Source organism: Pyrenophora tritici-repentis, chromosome 8 (genome assembly GCF_003171515.1).
Source record: "Pyrenophora tritici-repentis strain M4 chromosome 8, whole genome shotgun sequence".
Taxonomy (NCBI): domain Eukaryota; kingdom Fungi; phylum Ascomycota; class Dothideomycetes; order Pleosporales; family Pleosporaceae; genus Pyrenophora; species Pyrenophora tritici-repentis.
In genome coordinates, this window is record NC_089397.1 from 1211072 (window position 1) to 1239002 (window position 27931).

General features: G+C 51.9%; 12 protein-coding genes across 12 annotated transcripts; 4 read left to right on the plus strand and 8 right to left on the minus strand.

The window, feature by feature from the left end:
- Positions 1-964: 964 nt before the first annotated feature.
- Positions 965-2037, minus strand: PtrM4_139130 (NUDIX domain containing protein; the record flags this gene model as incomplete). The annotated part of the gene is made up of 3 exons (XM_001938048.2): positions 965-1698; positions 1748-1931; positions 2014-2037. The coding sequence occupies 3 exons, from the start codon at positions 2035-2037 to the stop codon at positions 965-967; spliced, it is 942 nt and encodes a 313-aa protein (XP_001938083.1).
- Positions 2038-2739: 702 nt separating this feature from the next.
- Positions 2740-4296, minus strand: PtrM4_139140 (SrmB, Superfamily II DNA and RNA helicase; the record flags this gene model as incomplete). Its single annotated transcript, XM_001938047.1, has 4 exons — positions 2740-2750; positions 2806-3807; positions 3998-4141; positions 4263-4296. 4 exons carry the CDS (start codon positions 4294-4296, stop codon positions 2740-2742), a joined length of 1191 nt encoding a protein of 396 aa, XP_001938082.1.
- A 456-nt stretch (positions 4297-4752) lies between these two features.
- On the plus strand, positions 4753-6684 carry PtrM4_139150 (Cupin-8 multi-domain protein; the record flags this gene model as incomplete). Its single annotated transcript, XM_001938046.1, has 2 exons — positions 4753-5096; positions 5505-6684. The coding sequence occupies 2 exons, from the start codon at positions 4753-4755 to the stop codon at positions 6682-6684; spliced, it is 1524 nt and encodes a 507-aa protein (XP_001938081.1).
- A 1844-nt stretch (positions 6685-8528) lies between these two features.
- PtrM4_139160 (KIP1, Kinesin protein) lies at positions 8529-13457 on the minus strand (the record flags this gene model as incomplete). The annotated part of the gene is made up of 2 exons (XM_066109413.1): positions 8529-13345; positions 13397-13457. 2 exons carry the CDS (start codon positions 13455-13457, stop codon positions 8529-8531), a joined length of 4878 nt encoding a protein of 1625 aa, XP_065960335.1.
- Positions 13458-14010: 553 nt separating this feature from the next.
- On the plus strand, positions 14011-14304 carry PtrM4_139170 (uncharacterized protein; the record flags this gene model as incomplete). Its single annotated transcript, XM_001938044.2, has 1 exon — positions 14011-14304. One exon carries the CDS (start codon positions 14011-14013, stop codon positions 14302-14304), a length of 294 nt encoding a protein of 97 aa, XP_001938079.2.
- Positions 14305-14584: 280 nt separating this feature from the next.
- Positions 14585-15460, plus strand: PtrM4_139180 (uncharacterized protein; the record flags this gene model as incomplete). The annotated part of the gene is made up of 1 exon (XM_066109414.1): positions 14585-15460. One exon carries the CDS (start codon positions 14585-14587, stop codon positions 15458-15460), a length of 876 nt encoding a protein of 291 aa, XP_065960336.1.
- Positions 15461-15646: 186 nt separating this feature from the next.
- On the minus strand, positions 15647-16075 carry PtrM4_139190 (uncharacterized protein; the record flags this gene model as incomplete). Its single annotated transcript, XM_066109415.1, has 1 exon — positions 15647-16075. The coding sequence occupies one exon, from the start codon at positions 16073-16075 to the stop codon at positions 15647-15649; it is 429 nt and encodes a 142-aa protein (XP_065960337.1).
- A 2-nt stretch (positions 16076-16077) lies between these two features.
- Positions 16078-18591, minus strand: PtrM4_139200 (MutL, DNA mismatch repair enzyme (ATPase); the record flags this gene model as incomplete). The annotated part of the gene is made up of 3 exons (XM_001938043.2): positions 16078-17546; positions 17614-18098; positions 18155-18591. The coding sequence occupies 3 exons, from the start codon at positions 18589-18591 to the stop codon at positions 16078-16080; spliced, it is 2391 nt and encodes a 796-aa protein (XP_001938078.2).
- A 512-nt stretch (positions 18592-19103) lies between these two features.
- Positions 19104-19901, plus strand: PtrM4_139210 (Ada, Adenosine deaminase; the record flags this gene model as incomplete). The annotated part of the gene is made up of 1 exon (XM_066109416.1): positions 19104-19901. One exon carries the CDS (start codon positions 19104-19106, stop codon positions 19899-19901), a length of 798 nt encoding a protein of 265 aa, XP_065960338.1.
- Positions 19902-20764: 863 nt separating this feature from the next.
- On the minus strand, positions 20765-21223 carry PtrM4_139220 (DUF1421 domain containing protein; the record flags this gene model as incomplete). Its single annotated transcript, XM_001938042.1, has 1 exon — positions 20765-21223. One exon carries the CDS (start codon positions 21221-21223, stop codon positions 20765-20767), a length of 459 nt encoding a protein of 152 aa, XP_001938077.1.
- A 1311-nt stretch (positions 21224-22534) lies between these two features.
- On the minus strand, positions 22535-23700 carry PtrM4_139230 (uncharacterized protein; the record flags this gene model as incomplete). The annotated part of the gene is made up of 2 exons (XM_001938041.2): positions 22535-23287; positions 23335-23700. 2 exons carry the CDS (start codon positions 23698-23700, stop codon positions 22535-22537), a joined length of 1119 nt encoding a protein of 372 aa, XP_001938076.1.
- Positions 23701-26138: 2438 nt separating this feature from the next.
- PtrM4_139240 (Phenolic acid decarboxylase) lies at positions 26139-26603 on the minus strand (the record flags this gene model as incomplete). Its single annotated transcript, XM_001938040.2, has 1 exon — positions 26139-26603. The coding sequence occupies one exon, from the start codon at positions 26601-26603 to the stop codon at positions 26139-26141; it is 465 nt and encodes a 154-aa protein (XP_001938075.2).
- Between the last annotated feature and the right edge of the window lie 1328 nt (positions 26604-27931).

Here is a 27931-nt window from a genome sequence, read left to right on the forward strand (position 1 = left end):
GGCGCTAGGCCTTGGCTGTTTTCCCTCTGTTACCGCGCAAACACGACCGACTGGATTAAAATTTCATAAAAATGCATGTAGATCGTCAGCAGTTGCGCGGCGCGTCTTGGACACTCGAATAGTACCACCACCTATGCGCTGGTCGGGTGTGGTGGGTCTCTGGCGATGAGTTTGACCTCGATCTCTGGGCGTGGGCAGTGCGCACCAGTGCATTCACTCTCTGCTATCTTCCAAGCCGCCATTCGGTCCGGCCAAAAGCATCGAGGCATACTTGTCGATGGGTCCATGGGGCGTGTAATAACTCTACATCAATGCACCTTATCACTGGATGAGTGCGTAATGAGGCTCAACGGCTTACATGGATTGATCTGCATGAGGCTGAGCCGCAGAACGGGCTGGGCCGTGCGCTTAGTTGAGCGCCTCTTGGGCGGCACTTTCACATGCTTGATGTCGCTTGGATCACTTATCGCTCCCATTTTGCTTGTTGCGGGCGGAATGGCAACGCCCCGTAAAAGCCTTCGGCGGAAGAAAGACGTGCAGTTCGCACTCGACTCCCGACCAGCCCAACCAAACCACTGCGCCCAAAGGTCCGAGATTGTGCTCTAGGGTCCCTCTTCCCTCTTCGAGTACCTCTGACGTATCTTGACTTACTTTTTTTACCACATACTCCAAGCTTCCCCTGCCCAAGGCACATTGATCGAGACACAGCACGATTCATATACTTGCGACGCCGCCAAAGAAGCGTAGCATTGGTTAATACTACCTCTCTTTAGACCATTTACTGCGTATCCAAGTAGATTACATTGTTAAGCCAAGACTGTGCGGCGACTTGTCGTTCGTCGTCATCCCATCACATTGATTAGCACCCTCCTACTTATAGGCTTTCGTAGATTCGCCCGAGAAACATCGGTTTCGGATTTGGTGTGTAGATCCAGCAAGGCCCTTAACCGTGTATTTGTGTAATCTACATCTTGCTAGCTTCTCTAAGCACCTCTTTCGTTAGTACTTCACCCTGTTTCCTTATTTCGCTCAGTCGCCCCATCTTTATTAACTTCTCAATCATCTCCTCGTCCCCAAAATGAGCGTTGTGTTCGAATTCCGGTTCCTCCCCGTACGCCACTCTTGCGGCCTCGATCAATATTCTCGCTGTCATTCCCCAGATCCTGAACGTTGTCAGACTGTCCAGCGCATCTGGCCCCGGCGTCGAGGGTGACGTAGAGCTGGAAGGTTTGCGTAGGAGCGAGGGGGATGGTGGAGGTCGTGGCATGTAGAAGTTGTGCATACGCCAGCGCGTTTCGTGCCAATCTACCCATGATCCCCTATACCACTTCTCTGGCCTTCCGTCTTTTTGAACAGGTGGTGGACCTTCGCCTTCCCATTCCTTGCGCAAGAAGTTGTGGAACGGAGCTGTGAAGACAGCAGCCACCTCTTTAGGGTCAAGGCGAGGCATCAGCTTTTCTTCGATGGAGTTGTTACTGGCGTCCGCTGAAGAGGAAGATATGGACGACTTATTTGGACCTAGGAACGCAACACAGGGTCGTACACCTAGTTCAGTCTTGGCTAGATTGGTAGGCAATTCACAGAGATGTTCTACACTGAAGCCGCGCAGTTTCTCATCGTCCGTGGGCAATCCAATTTCCTCGTCGGCTTCGCGGCGCGCAACGTCCCAAGGCGACTCGTCGAGCCTATCTGCTTTCCCTGTGCACATCAGCTCTGCACCCACAAAAGCATTGATGTATCATCACACCTCCCGGTAGTGACACCTGTCCAGCATAGTTCCTCAACTGTGCGCTCCGCATCGTGAGCACCACCTTGAGCTCACCATGACGGTCCGGGAATAGCAGGATAAGAACGGCGGCGCGTCGCGTGAGTGGGCAGTTATGCCATTGCGTCGGTGGAGGTTTATAAGCGCGAAGGCGATCCAATGCTTTCTGTGGAGTGGTTAGCAGCTACTAGGGGCTGGCCACGCCATAGTCTACTATGCGACTGTTGCATGCGCAGGTGCTGACGTACAACAGATCTTTGAGACAGCGCCATGGTCGCAGCTTTGCTCTGAGCAAACCATGTCGTCGGCCTCATAGGTTACGTATGACGCTTGAGTCGGAGGGGTTGAAGTAGCGGGCCGAGGCTATCGTCGTATCGATAGGCGGGAGGGAGCGAAGAAGCCTTCAACCCTCGTGGCGCCCCCAGCAAGCCTGGCTTGGCTGTCGTATCCGCCTTGGTATACTATATCACTCCAACGTAGCGGTTTCATCTCAACTCACTACTCTACCATCACTGCAAAGCACAAGATTAAGTAACTTTCATGCAATTGAATCGCATCTCTATATGACAGGAAACTCCCGATCGTTATCATCGACATGCGTGGACAGGGAAGAGTGCTATAGATCCCACCGCGTGAGCATGCGTCGACAACTTGCAGCAGATGCACAAAAACATAGGAAAGTAGCATGAAATTGCAGCAAAGAACCCATCCGTCAACTAAGCATCGTGAGCCTATCATATGCCGACATTCTTTTAGGGAAATCATTTCGCACATGAGAGACCAACGCCAAGATGCCGTGATGTATAGACGACTGCCCGTCCTACCCCGAACCACTTTTGAACCGATCAAATGGGGAGCACTGCTTGGCTAACAGCTGTGCTCGTATTAGAAGATCGCCGCCTCTAGCTGATGCACCACCGGGACGTTAGTGGGCAAACAGAGGCGGCGAGAAGAAGACAGCAGAGGACAGCTTCTTAGATGAGGTCTGTAGAGCGTGTTAGTGTGTGTGCCTATAAATATACATGTCGATTCAAACTTACCAGCCACGTTCATTGGCATCTCCTCGATCTGTGTGCTGTAGAACTGCTCGATTTCGCGCATCATACGGACATCGTCGGCGGTGACGAAGTTGATGGCAACACCCTTACGTCCGAAACGTCCACCACGACCGATGCGGTGGATGTAGTTCTCACGGTTGGCGGGCAAGTCGTAGTTGATGACAAGGGAGACCTGCTGCACATCGATACCACGGGCCAAAAGGTCAGTGGCGATGAGGACACGAGAAGATCCGGAACGGAATTCCTTCATGATGACATCACGCTGTGCCTGGTCCATGTCACCGTGCATGGCGGAGACGGTGAAGTCACGGGCAGTGAGCTTGTCGGTGAGCCAGTCGACCTTCCTGCGAGTGTTGCAGAAGATGACAGCCTGGGTGATGGTGACGGTCTCGTACAAGTCGGACAGGGTGTCAAGCTTCCAGTCCTCCTTCTCGACAGCAATGTAGAATTGCTTGATACCTTCGAGGGTAAGTTCGTCCTTCTTGACAAGGATACGGACGGGGTCACGCATGAACTTGGTGGTGACCTCAAGGACGTCCTGGGGCATGGTGGCGGACAGGAGGACGACCTGGGTTGACTGGGGCAGAAGCTGGAAGATGTCGTAGATCTGCTCGGTGAAACCGCGAGACAACATCTCGTCGGCCTCGTCAAGGACGAACATCTTCATGTGGTCGGTCTTCAGGACACGACGCTGGATCATGTCGTGGACACGGCCGGGAGTACCAACAACAACCTGCGGGCCGTCCTGGAGAGCCTTCATGTCGTCACGGACGCTGGTACCACCAATGCAGGCGTGGCACTGGATGTCCATGAAGTCACCGATGGCGACAACGACCTTCTGGATCTGCTGGGCGAGCTCTCGGGTGGGGGCGAGGATGAGCGCCTGGCAGGCCTTGACGTTCGAGTCGATCTTCTGGAGGGTCGAGATGGAGAAGGTAGCCGTCTTACCAGTACCGGACTGGGCCTGGGCAATGACATCGTTGCCTGTTGTTTGTGTTAGTCGGTATTTCCATTGTCGTGTTCTTGGTGGGGGGGTTTCGGCCCCTCACCGACCACGAAAAAAAGCCCGGCGTAGTCGCATCATCATCTCCTTCAAAATGATCTTGTCGGAGTGATGGCGGGTACACGACAGTGTTTTTGCTTTCTCGCTACAAGAGTGTGTGGGCGGACTTACCCTTGATGACGGGCATGATGGCGCGCTGCTGGATGGCCGAAGGACGCTCGAAACCGTAGGCGTAGACTCCACGGAGGAGCTCAGCCTTCAGGTTCATGTTGTCGAAAGAGTCGGTAATCTCATCGTAGTTGGACTCGATCTGGCCTGCGTATGTGTTAGCCTGGATTCACCTTTTTCTCGTGTGCTGTCGTTGTCGCGTTTGCATTCGCACTGCGGGGCGCGCAATATCTAACAGCGGCGGAGCAGCAGTCTGGAAGAAACTCACCCTCGGGCACATCCTCAAGACCTTTGTCAGCCATGATTGCGACTGGGAGAAGCGACTACTGGTGCTGGACCGTAGTCGAAAGGTTGCTCGTGGCGGGGTTAAAGCGGAGGATCCTCTGGATACCGCCGCGTACTTGTCTGTTGTAGGTGAAAACTAGATACCAGATCCTCTGCGCGAGAATCGAAGGGGTATCTAGAGTGATTTGAAAATTTATTGTAAGTTGGATTTGGTGGTGATGAAGCAGAAGGTGGGCTGGTGGGTGATGTTATAAACCAAAATTTCTTCGCAGGTGCTAAGGCCCGAGCGCTAAGACACTCGCTAATTTTTACAAGAGGCAAACCCTTGGTTGCGCCTTCACTTGTACCGGTCAATTTTGTAAGCTAGCCTATGACTCCTCTCATCTCTCGTGTCTTCGTTTGCATCTTATTTGCAGCCACAAAAACGCCTGTGCAACGCAAACACTAAGCATTGTCCCCCGCTCGTCATTGACATGGCGCCCGGCATCCTAGAACACCCTGGTATTGCCATTGCCGAATCACGACCAACGAAAAAATTAAAGACATCTGCAGCCACAGTCCTTGAAGACGACGACGAAGTGGCGAAATTCGTCGCAGTACCGTCGCATCCTCTGGGCATCAAGCCGGCCGGCAATGCGTATACGGCGTCCGAGAACATCAAGTCAAAATGTGGATTATTTGCCAGCCTGCCTGATGAGCTGCTGAGCCACATTCTTGAGTCATTCGAAGCTGACATCTTGATACGCCTGGGAAGCACGTGCCGGGCTCTCTATGCTTTTACCAGGTTGGATGAGTTGTGGAGGGCCTTATTCGTAAAGTGAGTACCATGGTAGATCCAAACACAAAGGCTTGTTTTCCTACCTAGCCATCTCCCAGTCATTTGCAGTCATTTGCGATCATCTCTTAGTCACCGCCAAACCCTTGGTTCGTCGAATTTCAGATCCGTCGTACAAATTCCGTCTGCGATGACTGTTCCTGCCCGCCTGACAATTTCCTGACGAGATGTTTGAGCCCAGTGTGCGATGGCCGAGAAATGCTGCATCCTGTCTTCCAGTCTCATTTATTTCCTGCTTATTGGAAATGACCAAATATTCTTCGCCAACAAGAATGATAATGAAGTGTTGTAAACGTCATGGTGTTTCTTCACGTACTGCTTCTTGCTCGCTTGCATCATCGCCTGTAAACCATTTCATAATCGAAGAGACTCCTACTGACTCACGAGTAGCTCTCCCGCCGACGATTTCGAGTGGCGCGGAACTTGGCGAGCAACCCATCTCAAGATCCCCAAAGAACATGTGACCTCGATACCCTGCAACAATCTATTCTCGGATGCCTTGTATCGGCCTTTTCAATGCGCCCACACACCCCTCAACCACTATGCGTTGAGCATTCCAAGATCAAATGAGATAGCTCGGTTATCAGATCTCAGTTATGATGAGTATGCGGAGACATGGGTAGACAAGCCTTTCATCCTCACTACTCCAGTCAAGGAATGGCCAGTATACGGTACCTGGACACCGGAGTCGCTCCTAGAAAAGTTCCCAGACACCAAGTTCCGAGCCGAAGCAGTAGACTGGCCTATGATAAAGTACATGTCCTATATGCACGACAACGCCGATGAATCACCTCTGTACCTCTTCGATCGCGCCTTTGCCGAAAAGACGAACATCGACATTACAGCGGCACCCCACTCAAAGCAAGCCGCATATTGGAGTCCCACATGTTTCGGCGACGACCTTTTCAGCGTGCTGGGAGAGCACCGCCCGGACTGCCGCTGGATGATCATGGGTCCCAAGCGCAGCGGATCTACGTTTCACAAAGACCCAAACGCAACGAGCGCGTGGAACGCTGTCCTCACTGGAAGCAAATACTGGCTCATGTTCCCTGCGGGTCCTGGCATCGAGCCCCCACCTGGGGTCATCGTCTCAGAAGATCAATCCGAAATTACCTCCCCGCTCAGTATCGCAGAGTATATGCTAACCTTCCACGAACTTGCGCGCCAGACTCCCGGCTGCAAAGAAGGAATCTGTTATTCTGGAGAGGTGTTGCATGTACCATCAGGCTGGTTCCACCTCGTTCTGAATCTCGAGGACAGCCTTGCATTGACACAAAACTTTGTCCCGAGGAAGAAACTACCAGACGTCCTGGCCTTCTTACGCGATCAGCGGAGCGAGGTCAGTGGGTTCAAGGAAGATGTTTGCGATCGGGCATATGAGCTCTTCGTAGAAAGACTACAGGAACAACACCCCGAGCTACTCGAGCAAGGTCTCGTTGAACTGGAAAACAAGACAAAGAAGAGCCGTGGTAAATGGGAGCAGTTGACCAAGGGAGACGACGAGGAGGAAGTAGCAGGAGGCTTCAGCTTCGGCTTTGGAGGTGACGACGATGACGCTGATATCCCATGAGTATGAGGTGGCGTTCGACGGCTCCTTCCAAACAAGTCAGAACACAACTTGAATAAACTCTCGCGAAAATCATCCCGGTGAATATCCCGTTCACATGCAAATCGGCCCACCGGCCATTTCCATCCCATCCATCCGTCCACCGGACATGCGCACCACCTCCCTAATACCTATCTCCAACCTTCCTAAATGATACCTTGCACAACTTTCCCCTTTCCCTGCACCGCACCATACCGCGACCGCACCGGACGCCGTCTCTCCCCGTAGTCTCTTGGTCCTCCCTTGGCATCAACGCACAGGCATATTCGCCAAGCCGTACCGACCCACGACTCTGCACAGTCCACCAGATCGACCTCGCAAGCGCGGACCGCTTAACTACTGTTCCTGCACACGAGCACGAGCGCGTGCTTTTCTGGGCATTTGCCTATTTCCGAGGAAAGACGATCGCAATTCTTTGGCTTTGGCACTAGGTGGCTTGTCGTGTTGGAGTGGAGCTCTTGGCGAGCTGGACTGTGCGGGATCCGTTGGTTTGGGCACAGAGGCAAGGGGGAGAGGGAGAAGAGATGAGGCTCTGTTTTTAGATGGGGGGCGATGTGACGCTAGGGTGTTGTTTGGGTTTGGGTAAATTGCAGTGGGGGTTTGTTGAGGAATTGCATGGAGGGATGATGTCACTGGATATAAGTCATGAGGATTGTACCGGTAGCCTGGTAGCTATTTACTTTTGTTTCACAAGCAACACTATTTGAGAGTTGAAAGTGTACGCAAAGAAAGGTTTTCGTGTTTTATATGACATGGATGTACTGTGCTGTGGGCAACTAGGGCATTTACCAGTAAAATATTGGAGCTCTGATGGAGGAAATGAGTGAAGCAACATCATCTTATACTATATTTGTGATCGTCTCAATTTGCAGAATATGAGACTATGATAGCTCTGTGCTACGCTCACCACTAATCGTTTCAAACTCTAGATGTATTTCTCTCACAATCCTATCTTATCTGTCTGATTATACACGAATCCTAAAAGAATAATCCTAAAAGAATAATCCTAAAAGAATAATCCTAAAAGAATAATCCTAAAAGAATAATCCTAAAAGAAAAAGAACATTACATGTACACATATCTACATGTATCCGTCTATCTCACACCAGCACATCTACACCTCTATCTACATCCGCCTCCCCATCTACATATGTGTACACCCATCTCCACCTCCACCAACATTCACGACACCAAACAAATAACTCCACACGCTCAAAAACATAAGACATATTGGAACAAGGTCCCTCTAGTAGTATGACTACTATGGATAACCGAGTGGGAGGAGGGACAAGGCGGGGTGGCTGCAACGTATTGTATAGACTATCGTATTGAGTGTCGCAGACTCACTCTGTTGTGGTGGGTGCTATTGCCCACCGGGCAGTGCCTGCCACACCAGCATATCATGTGACTCCCAAGCACCTTCTACCCTGGACTGAACTCAGATATTCTCAACAAGACATAATAAAACACAACAGAACAAGAACAAAAATCTCAGCCAACGCAAAAAATCGAATTAATCCACATCCCATGTGCAGGCCAAAATAAACAGCAGCAAGGGGGAGCTTTAACGCAAAAAGCTCTGGGTATCCCAAAAACAAGCAAACAACAGAACCGCTACAGCAACGGCAACGGAAACAAGGGTGCGTACGCTCTTTGTACAAGTACAGCGACAGGCCAACAACCCCACAACGCCCATATCCAACGAATCACACGCCCACACCCATGCCATCCCAAGCCTACCATGAACCCAAGTCCTAGATCCCCCCAAGCACCACCCCCACCCATCTCACGCATTCCAGACGTCTACACTACCCACTCCCCTCACTACTCTCCCCGCCACTAAAATAACTCTGATCCAGCCTTAAAATCCACTCAATCTTCTCCCTCTCACTCCTCGCTCTAAAAATATACGTATTACTTCTTGCGAAAACCGCAAACACGACATCTTTATTTACACCACTAGCTGCATTTCCGGGAACGCTCAACGATGCGCCGCTGCTAACGCTGCCGCCTCCAGAAAGCAGTCTAGCAATCTGCGGCGAATGATCGATTTTAGCGGTGGATACATTGATTGCGTTAATTTCATCGCCGTCGTTGGAGTAGATGTGCAGGTATGGTTTACGCAGTTCGACATATCGTCGTATCCAGCGGGTATTTGTCGGATCGGGTGTCATCAGGTAACTCGCCTTCATAAGGTTTGGATTCTTGGCAACGAAGCGTACAGTAGCTGTGAGACTCGGTGTCGGACTCGGGGATGGAGACGGTGAGCGGGGTGCAAAAGCTGCGCCATTCGATGGCGGTTCCAGATTCGTTGAATTGAGGATGATTTCCGCGGGGGCCTTTTTGGTCTTCCAAAGCGAGATTATGCGTGTGAGGAGCGCTTTTTGGGAGTCTGTTAAGGACTTGTTTTTTGAGGCGGCGAGCGCGGAGGTGGGGATGCTGAGAGCTTTGGAGGAGAGGACTGAGCGCGCGGTTTCAATGTCGGCGATGCGGCGGCGGCGCTTTTCCATGTCGATGAAGTCGCGGACGAGGGAGACGCCGCGAGGGGTCCAGCCGGAGAGTTGTTCTTCGCCTTTTATGTAGTCGTCTTTTGTGTTCATACGCCAGAGGTCCGTGGCGCGCTTTACGGAGGTGGGGCGGATGGCGACGTTGAAGATACCGACGGTGGAGTGGACGATCTTGACAGTATTCCAGATGCTGGCGAGGGAGAAGAGCGAGGTTTGGCGGATATATGAGCGGCCTCGGATCTGAACGAGGAGATCAAAGGAGAAGGTCATCGGTTCGATGAGTTTGGGCGATGTAACGTCGAAGAGTAGGGTTGTTTTGACCCGGAAGTTGTCTTTCGTCGCACGGTCAAGAATCTGGGAAGCATGTGCAGTGCTGTCCCACCTTCCTACAAACTTCACATTGGTTGTGCCGTCTGCGTTTTTCCTGATAAGCGGCGGCGAGACCAGATCCACTGGCACTTCCTTGACAGGCGAGCCGTAGTTTGGACAATTGCCTGCTGCATCGACCATGCGAATACGGCCCATACGGAGCGCCTTGACACCCTCCCAGTGTATTGTGTCTCCAGCAGTGTGGGTAAGGTTGACGACAATACGACGTGCCAGACCCTGATGGAGCTGGTACACTCCAGCATCCATAACGCTGCTCTGTGTGACTTCAACCGGCTGATATGTTCCATCATCCGTAATCTCTTGTATCTGTATACGCGAGAAGATATCATGTGTGTCCTCTGTATAAAACTCCGACTCTGGTAAGCGTGCGTTTCGTCGTTTTTGCTTGGGCTGCTCCGCCGAGTCGCGCATGTCGTCCCAACTTAGCAGCTTGTCAAGATGGATATCTGTCACTTTCGCGAAGATTGATATCCGCAAAAACGTGTCGCGCGGACTTGGATACGGAAGGCTCATGCTATGCACACTCTCGAAACGAATGGGCCCTTCGTTGAAATCTGTTATCCAAGTTGTAGTCGTCGCACCGCTCTCATCTGAGATACCGGGCACGAAGAGCACAGCGTGCACTTGAGTTCCTTCTCGTTCTGGGAAGCCAACGAACTCGTGCATACCGACATTAAACTTGAGCGTAGTTGAAGGAGCCTCTGCGGATGAAGGTTCTAACGACAGCCGGATGATACCAATAGGGTTTGCCGTATACGGAGAGATCACATCAAGACTAAAGTCCCGTACTCTCGACTCGAATACAGCGGCAAGCGGAACATCCACATCCCCTATCCGCGTGAACTCAGGCATGCACGGTTCTGAGAAAGGCGACTCAGGGTTGAAATGCTGGAAGTACTCTGGACGGTTCATGTACTGATGCATTTGGTGCATCCGCCGTACCCTATCGCGTAGCTTCTGCAACGACCAAAGGTGAACGACCTCATTCTTGAAATCAATGACGCGTATGCCGACGCATGGCTTTGATTGATTGTCAAGATACTCGTCGTCTTCTCCAGGGATGCCCATGTTGACCAGGTCGTAGGATGATGGGACTGTATGACCAATATCGACGATGCAAAACTGGAAAACAACGCGCTTGTCCATTTGCTGGCTCATGACCTGGGCCTCCTTCAGGATCGCCGCATTTTGCAAAAGCGTCTCCGCCATGGTGACATATTTCCGTCGCCGCCACTGTTTGGACACAGTCCGGATCAACTCCAGCTGATGTTCGTTCTGTGTGGCCTCGTCGGTTTCCGGTTCTTCGTTGATTTCAGGCGGGATATCATGTCCTAAGCTCTTCAATTGACGCTTGAATGCTTCTTTCTGCTCCTTCAGTTGCTTCTGCATCTCTTCTTTCGCAGCCCGCAGCTCTTCCAGCTCAACCTTGGCCTCCACGTCGGCCTTGAGTTTGCTCTGAAAGTCGTCCTTTGACTGCTCAATCTTCCTTTGCATGTCCTCTCGGATCTCGTGCATCTTTTCGCTACCTTCTTGCTGTGGCGTGGACGGCATCGTCAACATGGTATCCAGCGAGAAGTTGTCCAACGTCCCACTGCCACCAGAGGCATACTTCTCCCTGTCCCTGAAAGCGTATGAAGACATAGACTCGGTATCACCCTCGTCGCTGTATATCCGACTCTCCGGACGAGCTTTCCGTGTCTCGCGCAGCCTGCTGAGGTTTTCGAACAGCGCCTCAAAATCCTCGTCTGGAAGGGTCTCGATGCGTTTATCCGGTCCTAGCCAAGCAGTAAGGGCCTCCCTCCGCGCGTAGGAAAACTCGGACTCTCGACCGCGTTGCCACAGCGCAGGCGATCCGGCTCTGGGACTGTCTGGGTCGAAGTCGCTGTTCGCTATGCTAATTGCACTGTAGGATCTGTCGTGTCCGGGCCTAGGTGCGGGCGAAGGAGAATTCAGATTACCAGCCACTGTCTGTCGGAGAAGGCTTGTTCCGACTTCAGCGCGCTCCGCTCTTGCTTCTTGTGGGTTATTGAATCGAAAAATGTGGAAGTCGCCAAGGATGATGCGGTGCCCGCTCTTGAGTAACCTGGGCTTATCGATGCGTACGCCGTTAACCATGACACTAGCAGTTTCCTGGGGTATCACAGTAACCTTGCCGTCCACATTCTCAAAGTTGCAGTGCTCGGCAAGAATCTGCGAACCATTTAAGCGGATTTGTGCAGTCTGACCGTCAACGTCTGAGTTTCCCACTGTTGTCGTACCAGGTTTTAGATTGTAGACGAGACATTCGGTCAGAAGTGGATCATCACTCAAATTGACCAAATGAGGCATGTTCTTGGGCGTTGAAAGACCAACGAAGCCCTTTTCAATGCTGATTCCTAGCTCTTCTAAGGCAGCCTCGCGCTCCTTGTGAATTTCTTCCGTCTTTTGCAGCTTCTCTTCCCAAGTCTGATTCAACTCGGTGTAGAGCTTCTCCGATTGGTCCAGCTGCTCGACAATCTCAGCTTTTGAGACCTTCTTGATCGATCCATCTGCCTGTGTAATGGAGACAATTTGTTTTTCCAACGGTGTGTCTGGTGCGTACTGTTCTTCTATGATGCCGTTCGCACCCGGAGCGCCTCCCCCACCCCCACCTAATTGTGACCGCAATTTGGACAGTTCCTCCTTGAGTTCTCTAATCATGCGCGCGTTGGGGTCTTCGTTTACGACGGCGTGGTTCTTGATACGTTTCGCAGAGTCGGCATAACGGAGCGTGGAGAGGGTTTCGTCGAAGTTGATGTCGGCCGGGGAAATGGCAGCGATCATGGCAGTCATACTGTTTCCTCCTAGCGAGTCTTTGAGCAGCCATGTCAAGATGGAGTCTCGGTAGGGAACTTGAGCCTTTTTCTTCCCTGACGACTGATCCGCGAGGGCTGCAATGACACGACCTAGGGTAGAGAGAGATCGATTGATCTCTGCACCCTCCTTCAGCCTTGCGCCCGTTGCACCTGTCGAGGTAGCTCTTTCCGAACCAGCCAAATCAACCAAACTAATCTTTGCCACCCTCTCCCCGCTCATGCTTGTCTCGACATCGTGGCGTTTCTGGGTGAGGGTAAGGGTGAAGACGGCGTGCGATCGGGAGGAGGTTTCGTTCATGTTGGTCGCGGCGACGGTACGGGCCTTGTTTCCTTCGTCCATCAAGTTCTCGATTTCGGGAAAAGACTGGACGACCAGTTTGGCCAAATCTTCGACATAAGGACCGGTCGACGGGTGCTCTCGGACACGCAAATTGCCCTTGTTTGACGGATTTAGCAGATCGCGTACGCGCTCATTGTAGATTTCCAGATATGAGACTTCAACTGTGCATGTTGAATTCTTGTCCGCCTGCAACCCCTTTATCCTCTCAAACATGTCCTGGCAAATCTTGGGAATGATTCCGTATTCTGCGCCATAGCCCATCATCGAGTACGACTTGCCCGAACCCGTCTGACCGTAGGCGAAAATACAGTTGTTGTAGCCCTGGAAGGCATTGTCGAGAAGCGGCTTTCCGAGATCCTCGTGGAGGTTGTCTTGGCCCGCATAGTTGGGAGCATCGCGGTCAAAGGACCAGTAGGATCGGTCAAAGGCGAATGTCTTGGTGCCTTCGGCGGCGGCTTTGGCGGCCTTACCCTTGATATCCAGGTGTTGTGGGGGAGTCAGAATGGTCTGGTCGCCTTTCATCTGCACGATACATTGTGCATTGCGCGCCTTTTCTGCTTCCTGTTAGTCGCACAGTCTGATAGTCTGTACACGTGCCTGCCTACCTCGTCCGTTAAAAGGCCTGCATCGCACCACGACCTTGATATTCCCTCCGCCGGACGCCATGATGTCTGCTGCGGGCAATGTACTCGTAAAAGCCGGGGTATATGGGGGAAGGAGAAGCCAGCGCGGCCGTCGGTTTAAGCAGCGATCAGACGCGGAGTCTGTGGGACTTCATGGGCGGCGACGGGCGTTTCGGGCGACCTTTTGGGGCGACTTTTGTTCTTCTTTACGGGTCAGGAGTAGTTTGTTGTATGGTGTTGTCTTTTTTGGTACGCGCTCAGGGACACGATCCCTGTACGCCAGTGCCTGCAATGCAGCCGACCTATGCGGGATGAACGGCTGACGAGAACACACGACTCTGATTTGACCCGGCGAGAAACAAAACAATGGTAGAAACAATGGCGCCCCCCGGGGAAAATATTATCGCAGCTTGGAATCGGAATGGCGAGTGAGCGTCAGCCTCGAGGGGTAGTTTACCGTGGCCCGCCGCTCTAAATCATGAACCCTGCGTCATTTCGAGACGATACCGCAAATCTACTTTTCAACACCATCGATTCTCACACGAGAGCCACACGCACGTCTATCCATGTCGGCCCCAGAAGCCACCACCGACGACATGTTCGCGCCGCCTGTGAATCGTGCCATGAAGGTGCTCGACCGCAGCTTCTTCCAAAAGACCATTCCCACCTCGGCCGCGCGCATCTTCAACCCCAAGGACATTTCGCGCTGTCGCAAGGAATTGACCGCCAGCAAGGACACGCTGCCCACCAACCGAGTAGACCCAATAAGAGCGGACCCAGACCTAGAACTCGCCACTAAAGGCAGCAAATGCCTACTCCTACGACCCGAAGTGCTTCACACAGGTGAGTCACACGCAGCAGCGGGGTGCGTAGCCATATCTAAGTACTGAGTCCTGAAACCAGGCAGATCGAACAACATGGTCCCCTAAGCTACGCTCCCTAGAGCAAGACGGCACCTTAGGCGTAATCCCCTATCAACTCCACCTCGACTACAACTACTTCACCTACTCTGAAATCACCAGCGCCACCATCCCCCCACCCGAGTCCAAATACGACGATGAAATACCCCAAGGTTTCGCCCTCGCCGGCCACGTCGCCCACCTCAACCTGCGCGAGCGCTACTGGCCCTACAAACACCTCATCGCCACCGTGCTCGCAGACAAGAACCCAATGGTCAAAACTGTCATCAATAAACTCGATAACGTCGGTACGGAAAACGCGTTCCGAACGTTTCAGTACGAGGTTCTGCATGGCCCAGATGACATGAACGTCGAGCTGCGCGAGCAAGGGTGTACGTTTAAATTCGACTTTGCAAAGGTATATTGGAACACGCGGTTGCACACGGAGCACGAGCGCTTGTGTAACTTATTTCGCGAGGGCGAGGCCATTTGCGATGTCATGGCTGGTGTAGGCCCCTTTGCCATTCCCGCAGGCAAGAAGAAGTCTTTCGTGTGGGCCAACGATCTCAACCCTGAATCTTACAACGCACTGGTGGGAAACATCAAGACGAACAAAGTGGGGGATTTTGTGCGTCCTTTTAATACAGATGGTGGAGCATTTATCCGCCAAGCGTCCGTGGATCTATTGACGGGCGGAGAGGTTTCCATACCCATCTTCCCCAAGACCAAATCCTCCCGCTCGCAGCCTGACAAGGCACCCCCCGCGGCCCTGAAAACCCTCACCCAACCCCGGTTTTTCGCCCACTACGTCATGAACCTCCCCGCTTCTGCCATCACTTTCCTGCCCTCATTCATCGGTCTCTACGCCAATGTTCCCGGTCTTCCAGCCCAGGAAATAAAAGACATGATGAAGAAGCAAGACCAGAAACTTCCCATGATACATGTCCACTGCTTTTCAACAAAGAGCGAGGATAATGTCGCCGAGATCAAGGGTATTTGCGAGGAAATTGGCAGGCAGCTGCAGTGCAAGATTACGCCTGAGATGGAGGGCGTGGATGTGCATGATGTGAGGGATGTGGCGCCGAAGAAGAGGATGTTTTGTGCGAGTTTTAGGTTGCCGGAAGAGGTTGCTTTTAGGGGTATGTAGGTGAAGAAAGGGAGGATAGATGGTGAGTGGAATGATGGTTTTATGGAATTGTAATCTTCTATGGAGATTCATTACATTACTCATCTTTGTGTCCTCCACCACATTGCTCAAAATATACCCCGCTCCTTGCTTACATAAATCTCTCCTCTCACATGCTCTCTGCATCCATCATCCCATTCCATATCCTCAAAAGTCCATTAACATTTCATCCTCCACACCATCATCGTACTCTTCCCCCACCTCCTGATCATCCACACTAACCCTCATCCCACCACTCATCCCACTACCCAGTCGCTCAACTCCGTAACCATCGCCCCTCATCCCACCTCCACCTCCAACACCCACCTCTCCGCCATACAAACTCGGCGAATCTGCATCTCTAACAACAGAACCACCCATACTCTCCATCTCCACACTACCTTCCCCCATACTTCCAACCACACTATCAAACCCCCTCTGAACGCCCTCATGCAACACACCTCTCACATCTGCACCACCAACCCTCTCATACATGCTCTCCAAACACGCATCAACCTGTATAACCCACCGCATAACCGTCTTCTCGTCCACGCCGTCCAGGAAAGTTTCAAAGTCCCCATCAATTACGCTTTCCATGTCTAGAGTGAGAATACTGCTGGAGATGGAGTGGATGTCGATTTGCAGGTTGAGGGTAAGGTGGTGGGTGTGGAAGCCAGGGGTATGCGCTCAAGGGGGAGTCTGGAGGATTTGGTTCGTTCCAGGGTAGGGTGGTATTTGTATTGTTTGCCTTGAGTTCTCACGGGAAGAGAGGGGTGTGGGTGATCATGAGATAGGAAGTAGGCTTCTATTTCTTTAGCGGAAGTTTGGTCGCGGGTATCAGGTTTGCGGGTTTTTAAAGATGGGAGTGGGAGTGAACGGTTTGCGTTGTTGGAAGGGAGTGATATCCTGGCTCTTGGTTGATTTGGTGGCGCCTGGGAGTCCGGGTATGGTAACTCCTCATTTTGTGTATAGCTGTTTCCTCGGGGCTGTCTGCTCTGCCCAAAGAAGTTTCGAATATCGGACTCGTCTTCTGAGTAGATTCGGGGTCCTGTCATCCGTTCTGTCTGTTCCAACCTGGACGGATGCTGAGTATATAGTGCCTGGGATGATCTTCCAGGGTCATTAGTACGTTTTTGGCGACCAGAAAGTTTTGGAGGCTGTGATCCTGGAAATTGTTGCCCCGGCCATCCATCACTCGACTGCATCGGGGGAGGTGCAAACGGCTTATTAGCATAGGCCTGTCGCTTGCGTTGCGTTTTTGGAGGAGCTGGTGGTGCTGGAAGAGACATGTCCTGCGATGCCGGACTGGATTGTGGAAACATCAAGCTCGCTCGTTGGAAGTCTGCAGGAGCGGCATGATTTGACCTCTGAGTCCCGACTGAAGGTAACATGAGGTTGTTATGTCGCTGTTCTGCTAGCCTCTCTTCTCTTCCATCGTCAAATGCATCGGCTTCTGAAGGCCCTTGAGAAAGACGTTGAAAACTGCGCTCTAGCTCCTCATCTAATGGTGGCCTTGCCACGGTCGATCTCAATGACGTCTGTGGGGTTAGAGGCCTCGCAGAAGACGGTCTATTGGGAGTGACAGAAGGGTTCGGGGAGCTAGAGCGTGCGGCAACACCGTTTTGGCTTTTAGCTGGACTGAGCAATTGTCCGTTGTCAGCGACTGGCTTTGGTTTAATCGCTGCGTTCATCCGAGCGATAGTCCAAGGGTTTGACACCTCGACTGCGCGAATTCCCTCTTCTTGATCGATCGCCGGGGCTTGGCTTTCCTCCAGAAATTCCATGTCATCTTCGTCGATGCCATACATGGTTGACCTCCATCGCGGCTGTGCTCGAGACTTGGGCCCATCGTCCGGGCCCTGGATAGCATACTCTTTTGCTGCGATGGAAGTCCTATCAGAACGTTGCAGTGCCTCAGGTGAAGGGTCGAGATGCTGTTGGGCAGACATTGGTGGCTCCTCCTCGCTAACGTTGTCAACTGCTTCAGGATAATAAGACGTCAGCAGCCTATCAAACACGCCCAAGACAACCTCACTATTCTCAAACATGACATCATCTTTCGCTGGCTCTATATTAAGGGTCGTAACTGTCAGGAGGACAAATAATGTTCATGCAAAAGAAAGGTTCTTTCACACCCGCGAGGGATGAGTTCGACTTGCGGAGTAGCTCTTTGAAGGCCATAACAATTTGCTTGATGGTTCCGCGACTATTGGATAGAGGTCTTCCATCAACAGAGACAAAGGCGCCTTGACCTGAGATTTTCAACCCGTTTGCAGTCGGCTTGGGAAGGAAAGCATGGACCTCGAAACCGTCTGCTTCCATCGCAGTCCACTCACACTGAAGGGCGCATTCTTTGTCAACAACTTTTAAGGCAGCATCTTCAATGTTTGCATTGGCTTTTGGGGCGTATACGAAGTCGCTATTGCTGTTTTTCGCCTTGAGCACGTGGAGCCTGAAGCGTGTAGTAGGTCTGGCGAGTGCATATGCTTGCATCAACCGCCGAATCTTTGCAAGACATCTCGATGAGTTCTTCAATGCCGTCTGCTTTCTGACTGGTATGTAGTCGAAGAATTTAGTCACTTTGACAGTCGTACCAACGGGATGTGAGTCGTGCACGGTGCTGCATTCGTCAGTACCATGCAATTCCGTATACAAGAGACCGTCTTGATGACTTACGAAGCCAGCTCCCCATTACGATTATACTTGGTTTTGACCGCGACTAGCTCTCCTTCTACTCGAGTAGTGACATCAAGAGAGGCACTCATCTCCGCCATGCTTGATAGTGCCTCACCACGGAATCCAAGCCACTTGCCTCCGACGTTTCTCAAGTCGTGAAAGTCTCTGATTTTGCTAGTACAGTAGCGACGACAAACGAGAGGGCGATCTTCCGCTGGTATGCCATGTCCGTCATCTTTGACTTGAATTGGATCGATCGTGTTCGGCGTGATATCCACGAACATGCTCTTCGCTCGCGCATCTAACGCGTTATCTATAAGTTCTTGGACGACTGGGCTGGTATCGACAAGCACTTGACCAGAGCCGATCTGTCTCGTTGTTGTTGGTGGCAGTGCGGCGATACCGGGTAATGGGATGGTCTCAGGGCATTCTGTCATTTTGATAGAAATACGAATGGTGTTGAAATACTCGGCTTAGTACCGGAATGGTGATTGAGTGACATCCTTGAAGTGTGAGGACCCAAGGTAAGTGCCTCCATGGTGCCTACCTCTTGTTGCACACCCGCGCTTAAGACGGAAAGAGCCATCGCGCTACGCTTGCGGAGGTCGCGTATCTAGCACTGCGTTGTGGGGTGTGAATCATTATCGTTATGACCGATGTCAACTAGTTTTACTAGGCTAAACACATATCAATGTGATGGTGCCATGTCTCTGTCTAAGAGAAGTTCAGCATGCGTCATCGGATGTTTTCAATATAGCCAATCACAGCACGGGCGGCCTTGGAATCCTGCGAAGACTACATGAGCTCTTAAAGGCCTAAAATCTCTACTATCTCTGCTAGTTTGTTGATAAAGTGTATTGCAATTTTCGATCACAGACAAAGTGCAGTATGCCTTGATGAGACCCAAAAGATTGTACCCATGCTAACCAACTTCTAAGATTTCTCTACCATGGCCTACGTAACAGATGCCGAACGGTGGCGAGCCCTCACAACCCGCGACGCAAATTCCGAAGGCCACTTCATCTACTCCATCAAATCCACCAACATCTATTGCCGGCCGGCATGCCCCGGAAGGCTAGCGCGGAGAGCAAACGTTAGCTTCTACTCGACACCAGTTGAAGCAGAAGCAGCTGGATTCAGAGCATGTAAGCGCTGCAAACCGAACGCTGTACTTGAGGATCCACAAGAGCGAGCTGTCGAAAAAGCGCAGATGCTCATTGATGAAGCTTTGAGCAAGGACGACCAGAAATCGTTGAAGTTGCAGGATCTAGCGAAGAAGATCAACCGCACGCCACGGTACTTCCATAAGATATTCAAGAATAAGACAGGGATGACACCAAAAGAGTATGCAAAGAAGAGGGCAGCGGACCGTAGCAGTCTCAATGCGGCCCCTGCTTCGACGACGACCACCGAGGAAAGCGCACAATCGTGGAACTGGGATGCATGTAACTTCAACGACCTGGTCAACTTGAGAACTGACTCAAGTCATACTAGCATGGAAACTTTTCTCATGCCTACAGAGCAGCTGCCGGCAATCTATACGGACGTCGACTTTGATTTGGTCGGTGTCTCCCAGCCGTGGGCAGACTGGACTTCCTTATGGCCTTTCGACTGGGACAGCCCTGTCGACCATATACCAGCACGCATGTACTCACACGAGAAGAATCTGCCATCGGCATCGTTCCTCGAGACAGATGCTGCTGCGCTGTTCGAGTGCGATAGCCTCACGGAGCTCTTAAAAGCATGATGCTCACCATGCTGGCTTTCGTTTATATGACCGCGCTGTCTGTATCCAATGGCGATATGCACCTGCGATTGTCCTGGCGTAGTGCGCATTGCCCCCAGCCATCTAAGCATCAGGCATCTTCACCATACATCGCCAGACGACTCCATCATATCACGCACCATGGGCAAACTGGTTCGAGCACCGAAGCGCAATATCAACCTAATTCCGAAATCGTCAGCGACAGCCCAAGTCCCAAATGCCATGTAATGTGCGAAAAAAGCGCTCTTTCAGAGACCAAGTTATAAGCAGCGACGGCGTAACATATGTCGATGCTAGCCATACCTTTTCCGGCTCTTCCTAAAGTATTTAATGGTCGATGTAAAATTCATCTTTTGAGCTTCGTGTGTCGTGCATCGCGATGATGCTGTGAAAATGGAGAAAGTTGAACGTACCTTGGGAGAGGGCTACAGGAGCTAGAAGATGTGTGTTGGTTGGGTGGTGTTGATGAATACGTATTCTCATTAGAACAGCGAGGGATAGTGTGCAAAAGCTGCGCGACAGCATCGCGAAGCTGTACGAAAGTACGTCCAACGTGTTGGAGGGCGAGGCAGAAAAGTTGCAGGTTCGTTTCGGAGAAGGAAGACGCCGATGAAGATCCACTTGTGCGAAGCGAGACGCTAACGGCTTTCGTCTCGTAGCTGACCGGGGGTCATTTGGTCATCTGCACACGTGAAATGTTGTATCTTTCCCACATCTTATCTCTTGTTCTTTTGCATAGGGCTTGCCCTTTGTAGATTATTGATGTATATACCAAGTACCTGTCCAACTGGACAAACTCCAGAAGCGCGCAAGCCTCATACCCTCCACCATTGCACCCTCCCACATCAACCACCAACAGCCTCCCAAGCACTCAGCGGATCAGCCCAAATCTCCCAATGCCCAATCTTGCCCTCGTTATCAAACCCACTAAACCGATAAATAAATCTTTCATCCCACCCCTTCCCCGTCTTCCTACTCGTAAACCTGCCCTTACCGACCACACTCACCATCCCCGCCTCAGCATCAACAATGAACCCCTCCTTACCAGGAAAAGCATCATCAGGCAACGCCATCTCAAGCACATCAGTCATCAGTTTGAAATATTCCTCGCACCCCTCTCTCCCAGCAAAAGTCTTGGCGAGAAAGGGTAGTCGGGTGCGTGACCATTCGGGGCCGTGCTCCGTGATCCGGGGCCAGCTGCTGAAGTATTGCGCGAGTAGGTCGGAGGGCGGGGGCGGCGCGATCAAGGCGCGGCAGAAGGAGTGTGTGGTCTCGCGTAGTAGTGTGGTGCTGGACGACGACATGACTGGAGGGCGTTTCTCCGCGAAAGGAGGGGGGATGGAAAAAAATACCGGTGAATCAGATAGAGGTTGGTTGACCCTTTCGTCCTTGTAAGCGATGGATGCACGTGCAGGTCCCGTCCTGTACTGGATTTGTTGGTATTGTTTTTTGGGTCAAAGCACCACCACGCCCCGAAAGGTGATTTGGCGACTAGGGCGTCGTTGTGTGGCTTGCGCCCGAAGCGGCTGTTCCGTTTGCCTAACAGGTTGTCCGCGCGGTTTGGCGATGCGGTCGGCGTCAGCTAGGACATGTACGTGAGATTATAGTGCCTTGGGTGAAGACGTTGAGAATATGGAGAAAAGCAGGCGCCTAGGTGCAGTGCTAATCAAGGGTTTCGGGTATGCGGAGTATTGGCCTATGGAAATGAGGGTTCTGGGAGCACGAAGTGGGCGATCGCGATGAAGTCATTGTGATGGTGCCAATGATGTTATGCAGCGAGCAACCATCTGGGCATGATGCGGAGTCATGTGTATGTGTTTTACCTAAGCATGTCAAGTGCTCCCGAGGTCTCTCAACGTCCTGTCGGGTGGCAGAAATTTGGAAACCGGTCAGAATCAAGATTATCCTATCCAGGAAACATCCTTCGGGCGTGGACCACACAAGTGGTAATCTGCTTACCATCAGCAGCAAAATACGCGCGCAACTTAGAGACATATCTTGACGCTGGCCACGCACACGTCGCCCAACACATGCAGCGCGCTACAGTCATCAGCCTGCAACACGACCAATACCTGTCTGATTAGCCCCAACATGCCTCAGCCAACGTGCCCGGGTAGGGCAGTAGGTAAGGCTGCCACATTATCCACGCGGCTTACGTGTAGCGCCTTACGGAAGTGCCTTTGGTTGGCGCCAACGGAGATATTGTGCTGATCCACCACGAGCACTTGCCGACGCAAGTAAGGCATAGTGATAATGATATGATAATACTGACCGTTATTGCAGGTATGTTCGCTTACAGGGCGAAACATGTGTTTTCATTGGCACCAGCAAAGGAAACAAGTTGTAATAATATAACATGTATTATTTCATACCGAAACGCTATCGACGTTACGTTGTTGACTCTGGGTGGAATAGTAGAGATACCTGCTGCACTACCACGTTTTCCAAATATCGTAAAAAAGGACAATCAAACGCTCGTGTTGGAGCTAGATGGTAAAACGCCGCGTCGTGATACCAGACCGTATCCGACAGTCCCAGCCAGGCCCCCTATCGCTTGCATAATGAATCTTCCTAGAATTACAAATTCCCCGTTACACACATTTTAGGCGTAGCGTTCAGTCCATGGCTGTGAAGAGACACACCTGCCGTGCCATCTGGCTCGCAAGCAGTATCTCTCGGAAGACTTGATCCATGCCGCCTCGGAAGTGGATGGTGTAGCTGTCGACTTTTCCCTTCCTCCTCTTTTCGCCCCATACTAGCTTGATTGGTTGCGCGTCGTCGCATCGCTTGCCTGTCCTGCTCCCGGGTTTCGCCCAGTCTTTCTGGTATTCGTAGAGTGTCTCGGGCATAGCGTCGTCATTTGGGTCGCCCTGTTTCCACACAAAGCGACGTCCGCCGTATGTGAAGCGTCGGGGTGACCACGGAATCTTCTGCTGTCTATCTGGGTATTCCTTGATGGGTTGCGAGAATGGTCCTCGCAAGTGGATGCACCGCGATTTGTAGGCTGCGTCTTTGGAGGAGTCGGATGAGATGCGCTTCTTGTCGATGCCTGAGAGGAGGATGGATATGCATGGTTGTGGGAACTCGGCAACACGGTAGAACTCTGCGGCATTGACCTGGCAGTCGTCGCGGTGTGTGGCCTCCAACATGTACAAGGCGTACTTGTCCGAGTAGTCACGCGCACTGTAAATGTACTTTCTGAAGCCTGATGAGCCAGTCCATTCTCGTGTACGATGGAGGTTGAAAGTCGTTGTGGGCTGGGAGGGGTCGAGTAGTGAATGATAGGGGATGCTAGTCGAGGGCAGTTCGTCGTATGGGGCGTGCGAAACGGGCGAGTAAGAGGTTTGCCATGTCAGGAGGTTTTGGATCTAGGCCTGTCAGTCGCGACCTGGCGACGTCTGGAACATGTACTTACAGCCGACAGGCTCTCGCTCTCCTCGTCCAAGTCTCCATTGGCCCCCCATTGGTTTGGTGCTGGTACAAACACACACTCATTGCCTTCTTCGTCGATCTGGTCGCTTCCACTCTCAAGATGCGGCCGTAGTGCCCTCTGCCTCTCTCTGTGAATGGTAATCTGTGTTTTGATAATGCGTATCTGCTCATCTGTGTTGTCGTCTGGCGATATGCTGGTGTGCATGTACTCAATCTCTCGCTCCAGCGCCTTCGCTGCAGCCTCGTGCTGCAGCCATGAAGTATCGTAGAGCCAGGCATGCTCGGATTCGAAAGCAGAGCTCCGCAACAGCTCCAGATGTTCCCGGGGTGTGAGTGCGACGTGACCCATTCTGAGCTATGTGTAGTAATCAAGGTCCGGTTGGTAGAAGTTGGTGTCCAAGTTGCTTCTGAGCGGAAGATACAAAGTTGATTCGGATTGAACGGGGTTGTGTTTCAGCCTGGCAAACAGAAGGAATATGGAGCACGGAAGAAATGAGCGAGGGAGGCTGACAGCGTAGTCATAGCGGACAGGCTGGCAGCAGCTGATGAAGCATCAAGGGCCCGCGGGTAGGGTTGCGCTGCATGCCTGCATCCCCGTCGCGCCCGCCGGCCCCTGTCATACCGACTCTTGCTGCTGTGGCACTGGGGCGTATTGGGGCCAAGTTGCGGTGGGGTTTGTAGGTGAGGCGCCTTGCGCTAACCACATGCGGTAGTGCGAGATTGAAACTCAATGTAACAGGCGGTCGAGACAGGAACGCAACATGGCCCTAGAGATTAATCTTGCCATTGATAGCTTTCGTGCAGAGTGTCCAGTGGCAGGCCTACGGAGTTCCCGACGACCGGTTATGATGCTTGCCGTGCAATCGCACCGGCCCATGTACCGTTCCAAGGTACCGACGTGTCGGGTGCTCAGGTGTGTGTCTACTTAGAGTCTAGACGTCTGCCTTGATCTTCTGCCTCTGCTTTGCCTTGCCATGACCATGACGAGCGTGCTGACCGTCCTAATCAGCAGCCCAGTGCGGGCGCTTAGCAGGCACCGGACTCCGAACATGCGGTCTGTTCTACCGCTATCCCACCTCACACCACTCACACCCACCGGCTAGTCAGAGTGGCTTGCGCCGCCCCTCAACACCCATGCCCCGCAAGCGTCTTCGAGAACGGGTATGAAACGTTCTATACGAGCTTTATTTTCTTCTTGCGCAGGGACAGAGCATCCTTTGAAATCAGCGACTGCGGTGAAGCGTGTTGAGCATACGAGTGAGCCGTCGCGTTGGCAACTGGCTGACGGGAGGCTTAACTACCCCACGACTGTTACTCGCTTCAGCCGGCATCGTCGGCTCGCCTTGCGGATAATCCCTTGGACATGATAGTTACCCTAGGTAGCCCAGACTGCGTAAACTTTACTCAAGAACCTCGCCGTAAACGTGCCACTTTGTCTTTTGCGACGCCACTAAGTACGAGGACGCCAGAAATTAGAGGCCCGAAAGCGCGCGGCATCATGAACGGCATTGATTCAATCTCCTGCGTTGATTTCTCGTATTCGCAAAGCTGGCGCCAAGCACTCGCGTCCCGCACACGGTTCCCGAAGATACCCTGGAAATCGTCCGATGCCTTGCATACCTACGTAAACCGCAAAGACACGTATGTAGACAACTTGTCGTTCTCAACATTCAACTTGGTGCCCGTGCTGGGCCATTTCAAAAACACACGGAGAGCAGGACTGCCATGACCGACCTTGTTACGACGTCGGGACCCTGGAGGACTACTGCGCGTGTACATACGCCCAGCCATTCCATCGGATTCAAAAATGACCCACTTGTCCTGTCGGCGTACAAGAAGGATTCGATCGTGTTCCTTCATACTTCCGCCTTGTGTGCCCAATCGGATGTGGCTGACTTCATGTCTCACAAAGGCCAGGCAACATTGAGACATCTCCACATGAGTCCTCTGTCCTGCTGTCGTCGTATGATACGCGGCCTTGCCAAGGCGAGCGAAACGGAGGACTCTGACCGGTGCAATTTCTCCCAAGGACGTCATTCCTGGAGGCTTGTGAGGAATAGACTTTCGCTAGAGCCTATAGGCAATGCTGTTCGCTGTGCGTATTTCGTTCCAAAACCTGAAGTATAAGAAGACTAAAGACAGACGCGTCATCGACGCTGTAGTAATAGAATGCAGGACAACCGCACACCACGACGCCGAACAGGTCGCCGAACAGTAGCAGGATGGCTCACCGCTTCGGTTACGTTGTGACACACTCTCTTTGGTGTCACCTAGCAGCGCGTGGAGCGTGATATTGGCAAGCTGCAATGCAAGGTACGTAGCCATATACCGTACTCGTTACCGACGCCATGGTTCCGACAGCTCAACTTCATGGCTCATGTATTGAAATCTTCTATCGGATGCATATTCCATATTCTCTTTCCAAATATGATAGAATAACAACCTGAACTTGCATGGCGTTTTCGTAGCCTGTCTTCTAAAATCCTCTGCCTTTTCGTTCCTACTGAACCCTGCCATCTGCTGTTGCATACGGACTCAAGCTACATCATCACGGCACAACGTTGCATCAGCCGACTAGGCAAGTGTCGGAAAAGCTCGGTAGAGCTCTCGTCAAGATGTTGTGATCGATGGTTCTTCAATTTGGTACGCTAAGGATGCGTACCGTGGTACTGCCAGCCCACGACCCATCAAATCAATCTCGCAAATCCTCAAACGCTGCGTCGTTCTCGTCAAACGGCTCGAGGTCACCTTTGCCCTTGAAAACCTTGAGGATGGTCCCCTGCTCACTCAGCACGAATCTTGACCTCTGATTTCCCACTTCCGCCAACGCACTCCACCTCTCCCTGTCCGCCTTATTTCTCTTGTCCCCCCAGCGCCTCCGCCCTCCTCTTCCAATGGCCCTCTGAAAACGCAATCATAGTCGTCATCTTCTTCACCTTGATGTCGTACACTACCGACACTATCGTGCCCGTCTCTTCTAGCCAGTTGATCTGCCACAGCTCCCCCCGGCCGAATGCATTGGAAGTTGGCGCGCTGGTAGTTTACGCGACCGGCCATGGGTCCGCCGTGGACGGCGTAGATGATACATTTAGAGGAAAATACCCAGAGTTCGTAGCGCCATTTTTCGGGGTTGCCATCGCCGTCTTGTGCGTCGTAGTCGTAGACTAGGTGCGTGTCGAGCATGTCAGTTTGAAAGCTGGGGTCGAGAGGCGTGTTTGTGAGGAAATCGGGGAGCGTGTCGCCGGGTGCCATTTTGAGTGAGATTGGTATTGAGGGGTGGGAGGTGTGTTTTCTTTTGTCTGGATGTTGTATGCGGTGCTGGGAATAAGATGGAAGAGTACGTATATACCTGGGTAACGGTTTTATATACAAGCCGCCGGCTTCACCGGAATGATGACGTGGGGCGTGGGAGCTAACTGTCGTTGCGGCTTCGGCGCTATTGATAAAAACAACATCTAGTCTAGTCTTAGCTATTGGTGCTAAACGCGGTGATTACCTAACTTTTGCTGTGAGCTCTATCTGAGTCTCATCGACTCATTATCGACAACGAGGTTGAAGGACGAACCAAATCTGTTCAAGGCAACTTTGCTGTATCGTGAAACTCTGCCACCACCATGGCTCTGACATCATCGTATCTATCCTACACACCATCTTTAGATCTTGTCTTCTTCCTCAACTTACGCCGCTAGGGCTCAAGTCAATGAAAAAGATAAAATAGAGTTAAGGCATGAGCAGACTGAAAGTGGGCTGACAAGCACCCTCACAGTGTCTACGCAACGGAAGTCGCGTGCGCCCTACTTTGGCCCGTTTAACACCCGTCGGGCACTGGTTTTGCATGCCGGCATGCTACTCCCAACCCCCGAAAACATGAACGATGCCAGCTCGTTCACATCCCTACAATTGAGATCTCTTTGGAGATTGCTCAATGAAGCGGGTGAGATGCTTTGACTCGTACTGCTGATGGCCCATACAGGGTGAGGTTCCCTCAAACTACGTTGATGGGGCCTTAGAGATAAATTGAAATGCAAGAAGCACACCAACTTTTGGTAGGAGAGGTGAGATCAGAGAATCAAGAAAGCATGTGTTTCTCTGTTCTCTACATCCAGGTGCTGTGAGTCCCCAACATGACCTGCGTGTGTGAACCAGAGCATAGCACAAGGAGCTCTCATTGGTTTCCGTGACTCACCAAAGCCGCAGCTGTTTCTCGCATGACTAATTTGCGCGTTCATCGAGCCCCGTACGTACCTGATACGTCCCAATCGGGAAGTCACCGTTTGCAATGCGGCACACTTTCAAGTCCACGAGAAACGGAGTTTACGCTCCCAGCAAGCTACTTACGTCACAATGTGTATTTGGACTTATCATAGCTCTTATTGTTGCTTTGTCAGCATTTGAGCTGATGGCTCACTCATGGATAGCCGTAACTTACGTGGCAATCCGGGTGTGAACGGTCTGTAGGTACTGTATTCCAGCTACCTAATCCAGATGCTATTTACAGTCGAGATGAAGAGAAGAAGAGGAAAGTGGGCGGCCATCCTGCTTTGTTTGGGTTGGTGCACGGCCCACGTTCTGCTGGGGGA